Below are 11300 nucleotides of genomic sequence, written 5' to 3' on the forward strand. Positions count from 1 at the left end.
CATGCACATTTATATACTGTGCGCTACTGCTCATCTGCAGTGGGCTGTGATAACTGCCTCCACTTCCATAGAGGTGGCAGAGAAAGGGAGCCATGTCTGGGAAGCTGCACAGGGAAGTTAAATCAGACCTGGAAGCGGAGGATGGTTTCTTCCAACAGAGGATGAGGCAGCCTGTGGGAAAGCACAGAGGCCTTGGAAGACACAGCCAGTTCAAGGGGCTGTATGAAAATGAGTCTGAGGGAAAAAGATCATGTGAGGTGAATCCCGGAGAGGCGGCTGGAAGGGCAGGTCAGAGCAGGTCATGAGGGGCTCAGGTGCTGCCGCAGAGGTCCTTGGTTCCAGCTGGTCAGCAGTGCCAGCCAGGGAGCTGGGTCCGCTGCCCCTACTCAGAAAATCGTTTCCAGTCCTGCTTCCAACCATGGGTGCTTCTTGGTTTCGTTCTTTAACTTAGCTGTAATCATATTTAATTGGACTTATGACTCTGACAATAAATGCTTCTTGAGGGAGAGGCTTTTAGAGAGGGATTCCAATTATAGGAGTGTTAGAGTGTTACCTTAATGAAGGGTAACCATTCCTAAGGAACAAACAATTTCATTAAGCATCATCCAGATGCCACTGAAGGGAAGGACCTTCCCCTCCACAGTCTTGCTGTTTGTTGGTGTGACTGGTTCAGTCATTGTGTACCAAAGGAGACTTCTGCTAAGTTCTCCAGAGTTGAGTCTTAGTACGTGTTGTTACTACCCTAGGACAGATTCCAAATCCCTTTATATCGTCATTTCCATTCTTAAATTTAAATGTGGCTAATTTCTCACTAAAACTAAATAAAACTCACTGTCGTTGAGTCAGACCCAACTCATAGCAACCCCTCCTTGGGTTTCTGAAGTGGTATCACTACAGAAGTAGATTGCCCAACCTTCCTTCTGAGGAGTGGCTGATGGATTTGAACCACCAGCCTACTGGTTAGCAGTCAAGTGCCTTAGGTACTATGCCACCAGAGCTCCCAATTTTCAAATACTGTAATTCTTTTTTCAAGAATATAATGATGTATTTTTCTGAATTCTTTCATACTTTAGAAGGGCGTTCACCTATAAGAGAGGTGCTTGGGCTGGTCGGTGAGGACGGAGACGGGAGAAGGGGGAGGTGGCTTGTAAATGGGGTCTATGTGAAAGATGGTCCGCACATAAGAATCAGAGACAGAGCTTGGGATGGGATTATGTAAATTGTAACCAGAATGAGGAGACAATAAAATATGGGATTAGCTGATTAATTAGTTAGCAAGTTTTATGAGAGAAATTTACAAAGAAGGGGAAGAAGGACAATCTCCAATTGAATGATAGCCTTTAAACCCAAGGAGAAAACCTGAAATGGGATGCTGAGATTAACAAAGAAATGGTGAAGAGGAAACCCATCACCTTACCAAAGAAGGTTGCTTCTAAGATGTGTAACAAAGAGGTGGCTCCAAGGATGAGCTCCATTTTATAAGGACCCTAGCAGCCACCTGACCTGAATGCCTGCTTAGCAAAGCAGCCTAGCTTGGCTTTCTGTAAGCCAGCGTTCTGAACCATTCTTTGCATCAGCATTAGAACTGATTTTATACAAATGGATTGGAGAGGAAAAACATTTAAGCAAATGCAGTTTTCTAAGGTTGATGTATAAAATCAGGATTGTGTATTTTAACCTATTACCTTTAACACTTCTCTAAAATCTTTCTCCTCCTCTCTGTGTCCATGCAGTGGACCCTTAGTGGGACTTCATGTTTCCAGTATTTCCCCAAAACCCCCCACACCATTCTGTCACTGTTACCTCAGAGTTACTATCCTAGAAAACACAGACCTGATTATCTCACTTATCTAGTTAAAAACGTCCATGGCTTCCCTTTGCCTTAAGAATAAACTCCAGAAGCCTTAGTTTTACAGAGTCCTTCATAACTTTTTTGATTCAATCATTCCACAAATATTTATCAGATACCTATTGTATGCCATGTTCTGCTCCAAGTACAGGCGATACAGCAGTGACCAAACAGAAAAAAGGAAAAAAAAAAAAAAAAAAAAAACCTGCCCTGGCAGAACTTTCGTTCTTCTTGGAGGAGGCAGACAATAAACAAAGATAAAAAAGCTAACTATATTGAATGTTGGCTGGTGGTAACTGGTAGGGAGAAAAATAAAGCTGATAAGAAACCAAGAATATCAGGAGAGGATGACGTCTAAGACTTGAAGGAAGGGAGGCTCAAGCCAGGTGGTATATGAGGGAAAAGCCGTCCTTCAGAGGGAATGGTGAGTGCAGAGTAGAAAGGCCTGAAGAAATGCATTATGGCTGGAGCAGACAGAGGAGGAGGTCTAAGAGGCTCCCAGAGGCCAATCATCCAGGGCCCTCGTAGGTCACTGTGAGAACTTTTGCTTTTATTCTCACTGTTAGGTGGGAAGTCACTAAGGGAATTGGTGCAGGAGAGTGACATGATCTGACTTATGATTTATCTCCTTTCGTTCCCCTACCCTTCACACTGTACCCCAGAAACACCAAAAGGTCTCCTCTTGAACGTGCAAGTTTCTATTCTCGCCTCCTTATCTGCTGAAGAAACCTTCAAAGCCCAACCCAAATACCACTGTCTGCATGAAGCCTTCCCCACATCCCGACCCATTGGGTTGTCCCTTGTGCTTGTTCCCGTGACACCTGGTGTATCTCTGTTGAAGAACCTGTTCATGTATCTGTGTTCCCCAGAGGCTCTGTGCTCTGAGAGTAAGCAAATGCCTTTCATGTATTATCAATGCTCAGCACCTGCCTATAGTAGACATGAGAAAGAAAGGGAAGGAAGAAGTGGGGAAAAGAAGATGTCTACCTATAAAGTTTTTGAAACAAGAGTTTTACATTTGGTCCTTAGCTGGCAAAGCTTTTCATTTCTGCTCTATCATCTTCAGTCTTCATGTACAGTTAAAGCTTCTATCTATGGGGATTTCTTTTTCCCAGTCATGAGACAGCCTCTGCCCTCTAAGTTGTTCTGGGATACTGACCGTGTGGACAGTTCTGACACCATGTTCCAGCAATGTTCTGGGCAGAGTCATTCTATGCCCTGGCTCTTAATTGATACCTGCTTTGTGAATTTGGCAAGATCCAGCAGAGCAGAATACTCTCTCAAGCAGATCGCTTGATTCATGCATCTGAATCACTTTCAAGTCTTTCAGTAAGCAACAGCTGCTTGACTTCCTGGAATGCATCTAAAACCCACTTCCCTCAAGTTAATTCCAACTCACAGTGATCTTATGGTAGAGAGTAGAACTGCGCCCATAGGGTTTCCAAGGCTGTAAATCTTTTAAGGAAGCAGACTGCCTCATTTTTCTCATGTGGAGAGCTGCTAGGTTTGAACCTCTGACTTTTTGGTTAACAGCTGAATGCTTTAACCATTTGATAATGACTTCAAGTGATAAGGGAAAATAATGACACCATTGGTACCTTCCTTAGAGAAGTAGAAGTCCCACCCTACTCTTTTAACTCCTCCCTCTCTGCTGAGCCACATACATATATACATACATACACATATATAGACAGACAGACATACACACAGACAGACATACAGTATGTTCTTCTGTGTTCAGCACCTGCATCACTGTCCCCTGCATTCTGATCCCTGCTGTGCCCAGCATACCAAGGGGTAGATTTGGGGAGCGTGGGAAAGTTTAGGATTTTCCAACCAAAGGGAGAATGAGGAACAGAATGAAACCTCTCATTTTAGCCAAGGATACATTATCCTCTTTCCTCCTGACCCCAGTCCACTGTCCCCAGGGCTTTTCCTTTCAGCTCATGGTGTTCCCTCTGAGAGGGAATCCTGCTTAGAAGGCCCACAGGTCATGTTGTCACCTCCCCTATAAGGTTTCTCTTGGCTAGTGTGGCCCAGTTAGGCTGGTGAAGAGAGGGAGGCCGATGGGAGAATGATGGGCAGAGGTGGCTGGGAGGGAAGTTGTGTCCCGAGCCTGGCATTCTCTGCTCTTTCACGCTCAGCTCTGTCGTCGGATGGCTTTCCTAACGGTACCTCACCCTCTATTCACTTCTCCTTTCCTGGGACAAACGAGTTCTTTATGACACTCTGTTACCAGCTTTACATAATTTCTGTATATTGTGGTACCTGAAAGGAATGCTGGTGGCATAGTGCCTAAGGCATATGGCTGCTAATCAGAAGGTTGATGGTTTAAACCCACCAGCCACTCCACAGAAGGAAGACTGGGCAATCTACTTCCATAAAGATTTACCACATCAGAAATGCAGAGGGGGTCGCTATGAGTTGGAATTGACTCGATGGCAGTGAGTTTGGTTTTTTTGGACATTTCTGTACTTACTGATATAGGGGACTTAATAAAAACAGCTGTACTGAGGTTATCTGGTAAGATGGGGAAAGAGATATAAAACTAGTAATTACTGTTACTGAGATAAGTCTCTTATTTTCATCTATATTCTTGGATCAGCTTCTCTCTGCCCAAAATCTTCACTTTGATCCTAGACCAAAATCCTGACTTGAAGCCTCCTGGCTGTTACCCCGTAAGATAAGGAGAGCACGTGACAATCTGATCTCAGCTCTGATGGCACAGGCTTAGCTGAGCAAGCACCATTCACTTGCCGCTCCTCCCTCCTCACGCTAGCGCAGCCCTGCTCACAGGACAGTAAACAGAAGGAGCTTTTCACGGGATTTCCGTGGAGAAGCGAGGGGGAAGCTGCTGGTGGAAGGCCTCATGCACAATACAGTACGGTTTTCTTTGAAAGGTTGGTTTGCAAAAGCACTCTGGAGGTCTGATAACGTGAACACCATTCCCATTGTTAAAGGGCCTAATAATTCACATGGCACAAAAATCAAGGTTCCTGAAACCCATCATCAAATCCAGATGCAAATGTGAACAGATAACAGTTAAAATTTCTGATTGTGCAGCTGTGTCCCACTGAGATCCATATTGGGAAGCTGCACCAATGGGAAGCTATAAAACACAAACATTTTTCTTTCATAAAACACATTTCTTCAAATGGCTGAAAGCACAGTGAACGTTGAGGTATTTTGTTGACAAATGGAGACACCAAGACCAGAGGAAGGGAGGTCACCCACTGGTAGATAGACTGAGATGCAAAGTCAGAAAGAGGTGGCGGCTGGCTCAGTGCTGTACCAGTGCGAGCAGTTTCCCCTCAGAAATCTAAAAGAAAAGAGAAGAGGCTTTGCTGAGTTCATTGATAGCTCAAAGAAAAGGAATCAGAAAGTTTAAAAGAAAAGGAGAGAAGGGAAAAGAAAACACACACACACTCACACACAAGAAGGATGTTGCTGGCAGCTGTACAGAGTGAGGATTTGAAAGTGAGAGTCAGAAACTTGACCTTAATTTGAAAACCAAGGGGAAGACAGTAAAATGATTTAGAAAAGATAACACGGTTCTAATGGGCGGAAGTGAGTCCAGTCCACTTGGCTGGAGAATCTCAGCTGCAGTTTTGGGGGCACACTGACCGAAAACACTGCCATCAGTGACTGTGCTTGAAAGCCCGCAATTCAGGGTGACAGGAGGCTCCTTCAGAAGATGTGAGAAGTCAGAGGGCAAACCCTGCATACCGAGCTACTGTGGTTTTTGTGACCTGAGTACCACCGAGTTGTATCTGTGGGAGTGCCGTGCACTGTAGTGAGAGAGTAGGTTGCTCCCACAGGCTGGGAGGGCACAGGAGGAGAGGACCACACTGAAATGGGCAGGTTTGGGGGTTGCCGGCTACCCAGCCTTGAGGCTCCTCTGACAGGGAGGCCACCAGGGAAGGAGCCTGGGCACACTGTGAGTGTGGCATTTCCACAGTCAGACACCACTGGCTGGCAGAGACCAGCCCTCCTGTGGAAAATAGTCTCTATTGCAACGCCCACCAGGAAATCTGGAGGCCCAAACCGTCTGTGACCTCCTTCCCAAAAAGGTGCCCATGCATCCTTTCTGAGAGTGTCTGTCTCTCCTCCAGTTTCTCCTCTCACTTTCTCCCCACTACAACAGAAAGGAAAAGAAAACTGTTGCCAGGCACTCTCCCCCTGCTTGTCCCTTCCTCGACTGAGTACAGTGACTATGTCCTCATACCCTGGGTCCCTCCGTATTGTCTCCTGACCTCCCTGGCATTCAAGCTCACATATTTTTCCTGTGCTTAGACAAAGCCAATGTCTGGGAAAAGAGTGGCTCAAGGATAGAAAATAATAGTTTTCTTTATAACAAAAATATGAAACTGAAAAGAAAAAAAAAATGAAATGGGCCCATCTTTATAGTAGTTGTTGTTATGTGCCGTCAAGTCAGACCAGACTCATAGCGAGTTTCCTTGGGTTTCCGAGGTGGTACCATTACGGAAGTAGATTGCCCAACCTTCCTTCTAAGGAGTGGCTGGTGAGTTTGAACCGCCAGCCTTCTGGTTAGCAGTCACATGTCTTAGGCACTATGCTACCAAACCTCCCTTTATAGTAGTTTACAGAGAATTCATTTTGCTTAAAAAAAAAAAAAAAACCTTGAAGTAAGTATGATTTTCAAAGTTCTTGTAGCTGAGACTACTTCTTTTAATGTGTTAACTTCATTTAATTTAACTCGTTTGTTTTAAAACTAGCCTCAGCCTTGCTGAGTGAGCATATCTTGAGTCTGCAGTTATTGTTGAAGAGGGAAGTTGTGACAGTAGCAAGTCCCCTGTGCAGCCCGTGCCCCCTGGCTTATGGATGGCTTGTCCCAATAAACTTCACATTGTCACTGTCAGTCAAATATATCGTTGCATAGTTTCCTAGGGCTGCCATAAGAAAAGACCAGAAACTGGGTGGCTTATAAGAACAGAAATTTATTATGCCACACTTCTGTAGTCTAGAAGTTCTAATTCAGGGTGTCAGCAGAGCCAGACTCTCTGCAAAGGCTCTAGGGGAAGGTCCTTTCTTGTTCCTCCTAGCTTCTGACCCCAGGCAGTCCTTCGCTTAGCTACAACACAACTCTGTCTCTGCCTCCGTGTTCACGTGACCATCCTCCCTCTGACTCTCTGTCTCTTCTTGTCTTTAATAAGGACATCACTACTCCAGTATGACCTCATGTGAACTGATAACATCTTCAGAGACCCTATTTCCACACACAGTCGCATTCACAAAAGCCAGGGTTGAGACTTCATCATGTATTTTGGGGGGACGCAAGTCAATCCATAACTTACTTCCACTTTTCTGGCAAAGCTGGCACTGGTAATGTTTCTGCTTGGCCCAGTGCATGGAATTTGTTCTAAATGCTCCTTATACTTTGAGAGGCCTGGGGAAAAGAAGGCATGAGGAGCAAGGAAGAGAGGGACAGAGAAGAGGTAGAGAGAGAGCAGGAGTGTGCATGGCAGCTGACAGCACAGGCCTGTCAGTGCCTGGCGTGGGCCGAGCTCCATCCTCTGGCCACCACTGCCCAGGAAGCAGCTGCTCAGGAGATGCTGTGTGTTGTGGTTCGAGTTGCTGTATCTGCTGTGTCTCAAGCTTGGGAAGAACATTGAAAAATAGGCTTGACCCAAGTGGCTAATTAAACTTTCCATTGGTAAAGAATGAATTAAGAATCTTTAAAAGAAAAGAAAAGAACTCTTTCCATTTGAGTAGTTTGGTTTTTAATGAAATGAAACGTTTACTGACATAACACTCCGTAGAGCGGTAGGAAAGAGAATGATTAATTAAACTGGGTAGCACCGTCTTGGGCAGAGAGCCTCAGTGCCAAAATAAAACCTCAGGACGTGTTTCTAGGAGGTTGCAACTGCCTCCAGAAGAGCCTGTCCTACCTGCCTCCTGAGGTTCAGGCCTTCCGTTTGTCTTTCCTTGGTTCCTACAGACCTCCTGGTAGGGGCAGTGACAAGGCACAGACACTTCAGCAGGCTCAAGCAATGCAGTTTCTGAAACATTATGAAACAAGAACCTTACTAAAATATGTGGCAATGCAAACACTTTGGAGAAGCCCAATCCTGATAAATTATTCCTCTCTCTTCCTAACTTTCTGAGTATATTGGCACATGGGAGCTACGTCACTCATGCTAGCACTTCTCAGCCAAGACCCATGGGACCAAGTGCACTTCAGAATCAGATTTTTTTTTTAAGTCAGTATAGAGCATATATTATATATGCTATGTAACATGTCAGGAGAGTCTGAACAACCATCTGTGTTCAAACACATCAGTACTTCTGTGGCAATACATATGAATAGATAAAAACAGTAAATAGCCTCACATCAGTTCAGCAGGTCATGATCTGTGACCAAATAAGGTCAGTTCCCGTCAGTTTTGCTACTGAGTGAGCTGCAGAAATTGCTGGTTTCCAGAGCGTGTTGGGTTTGGGGATTGCGGAGAGGGAAAGGAGGACTGTTGCTCACCCTGCTTGTTCGGAGCATGGCAGGAATGTCGGCCTCCCATTCCCCAGTGGCTCCAGTACTTCCCTGGCTTCCAGCTCCCTGCCCAGCTTCAGAGTTTGCCAAATGAGTTGGGTATAAGCCAGTTAGCAGTGACGTTTCTCACTTCTCACACCCAACTGAAGAAGGCATTTGCGCAGATGCAGGCAATCCCTGTGCATCAACCCATCCCCAGTCACCAAAATAAGGGGTGACTGAGGTTATTTTCAGATAATTAAATTGAACCCCTACTTCAACACAGAGAAAAATAATATATGGATTTTTTTTCTCAAATTATAGTGGCAGAAAATAAGCATTCTAAAAGGATTTGGACAAATATATGACTGACAGGGCCGTGATTGATAGCCAAAAGAACCAGGATACACTCAGCTCCAAAAGTAACAACAAAACAGATCTGCAAGTCTACGTGTCCTTTACCCCAGGGAACAGGGGTGTGCTCCTCTGGCCAAGCTCACAAGGTTCTGTCTGTCAGGGTGGCAGTTTCTGCAGACTTAAAGGGAGCTACAACAGCAGTGGTTCAGTGGTAGAATGCTTTCCTTCCCGGGTTTCATTTCCAACTGGTCCACCTCATCTACAGCTACCCCCACCTGGTGGTAGAGCTGTGCCTGTTGCTATGATACTGAACGGCTTTCAGCAGAGCTTCCAGGCTGGGTAAAAAGGCCTGGCAACCTACTGCCGAAAATCAGCCAGTGAAGAGCCTGTGGGTCACACAGTTCAACCGACAGCTCATCATGGGGACATTGCAGGAGCAGACAGGGTTTCCTTCTGCTGTGCTTAGGGTCACAGTGAATTGCCTATTCCACAGCAGTTAACAGCACATGCACATCCTGTATTCTCTGCTGGTTATACACTTGACAGAGGAGGCAAAGAAATCTAGGTTTTTATATGGCCTGAAATCAGGTTCCTGGTTTTATAAATTACCAGGTAAGTAGTTGAAGAGGATTGCATACTCTAGACTTGGGGCCAGAGAGCAGCCAAAACATACAAGGACTTGGGGAGAGAGCTGAACAGGATGTGGTGCAAAAGGAAGGGAAAACTAGAGACTCATGCCTGGCAGTGGTTGGGAAAAGGGTCAGAGAGTTTGCCTCACAGTCAGTGTGGTATTTCCTGTATCGGCAAGGCCACCAGGCAAGGTGCTACATTCTTTAAAGGGTTAACAGGCTCCCCAGTTGTCTTCCGTTCACACTGCAGCCTGATGTTTCAGAATGAGGCTACTCCTCCAGAGGGTCAGGAAGGTCTCAGATGATAGATGGCCCGGTAGATGTCATCAGTGAACACTGGCGCCAGAGACAGCCTATCTCCCCGTCAAAGTCACTAACCCTCAGGTCACTGCAGGGTCACTGGGCCAGACCATGCCTAGCCATGGTGGCATGATAGCAGATCTTGAACAATAGAGTACCAAGAGCCCAGACATGAGGAAAACTGACTGATGAAATTGACAAACAGAGCTCACAGATGCTATATGCAAAGGACAGCCAGTGAGGCTTTCAGTCCTTTTTTTTTTTTTTTTTGTGATGTGTTTCTTTCATGTTTTTTATCAGCAATTGATGTATAGTTTACATGCAGTAAAATTCACCAGGTTGATTCAATTCAAAAACTCACCAATGAATTTTGACAAACTTCCCACTGCCATATTCACAACCAAGAACAGGGAGTGGCAGATGACAGCATGTGGGTCAAATCCAGTTCCTAGACTTTTTTTTTCTGGTACATTTTTAAAGGGTTACTAAAAAAAAAAATTAAGAAAAAATATGTGGCAGAAACCACATGCAGTCTACAAAACCTAAAATATTTACTGTCTGACCCTTTTCAGAAACAGCCTGCAGACCCCCCCGATAGAGAACATTTCCATCCCCCCTTGAAGTTCTCTCCCCCTGTCCCTTTGCAGGCAGTCAATTCCCTTCCCTGCCTTGGTCCTTGGCAACCACTGGTCTGCTTTCTATCACTGCAGTCTTGCCTTTTCTAGAATTTCACATAAATGAAAGCATATACACTGCATTGCCTTTTATGTCTGGCTTTTTTCACTTTCAATGCTGTTGAGATGCGTCATCGCATTTTTGCATGTTTGTATCAGTTGCACATTTCTTTTCATTTCTGAGTGGTATGGTATCCACTAAAGGAAAGGTTCATGTCCTGGGTGAGGTGAGGGCCTGCAACATGTTGTAGCCATCTGCAGGCTCAGAAGAGAAGAGAGGGGAGCTCTGTGTGAGCTGGTCAGGGCCATGTGCCGCCAGGAGGTGCCCACTCACCGCCCATGTCTTTGCAGGCATGAACAACCGGGAGGTGCTGGAGCAGGTGGAGCGTGGCTACAGGATGCCCTGTCCGCAGGACTGCCCCATCTCGCTCCACGAGCTCATGATCCACTGCTGGAAAAAGGACCCTGAAGAGCGCCCCACATTTGAATACTTGCAGGGCTTCCTGGAAGACTACTTTACCGCAACAGAGCCCCAGTACCAGCCAGGTGAAAACCTGTAAGACCTGGGTCTGCAGAGAGGCCTTGTACAACTGGCTCCCCACCCCTCCCATTAGCTTTCAATTCTGTAGCCAGCTGCTCCCCAGTGAGCGGCAAGACCGTCCAGGATCAGATTGCATGTGACTCTGAAGCTGGTGAACTTCCACGGCCCTCGTTAATGACAGTTTTCCCCAAATTGAACCTCCTCTGTGAAGCATACAAGACAGAACCTTGTTATTTCTCAGACTTTGGAAAATGCATTGTATCGATGTTACGTAAAAGGCCAAACCTCTGTTTAGTGTAAATAGTTAACTCCAGTGCCAACGACCCTAGTGCTTTCCTTTTTTAAAAATGCAGATCCTATGTGATTTTAACTGTCTTCACCTGATTCAACTAAAAAAAAAAAAAAGTATTATTTTCCAAAAGTGGCCTCTTTGTCTAAAACAATAAAATTTTTTTTCATGTTTTAA

The 11300-nt window shown here is 45.3% G+C and overlaps 1 protein-coding gene across 1 annotated transcript in view; it reads left to right on the plus strand.

The window, feature by feature from the left end:
- The window catches only part of FYN (FYN proto-oncogene, Src family tyrosine kinase), a 72145-nt gene extending 61292 nt beyond the window's left edge, over nucleotides 1–10853 (plus strand). The window contains exon 11 of the mRNA XM_007940787.1: nucleotides 10645–10853. Coding sequence (XP_007938978.1) covers nucleotides 10645–10853 — 209 coding nt within the window. The remainder of the gene's footprint in view (nucleotides 1–10644) is intronic.
- The last annotated feature ends 447 nt before the right edge of the window (nucleotides 10854–11300 follow it).

The sequence above is a fragment of the Orycteropus afer genome, unplaced genomic scaffold (genome assembly GCF_000298275.1).
Source record: "Orycteropus afer afer isolate SDZICR_OR568_19922 unplaced genomic scaffold, OryAfe1.0 scaffold00072, whole genome shotgun sequence".
Classification (NCBI taxonomy): Eukaryota; Metazoa; Chordata; class Mammalia; order Tubulidentata; family Orycteropodidae; genus Orycteropus; species Orycteropus afer.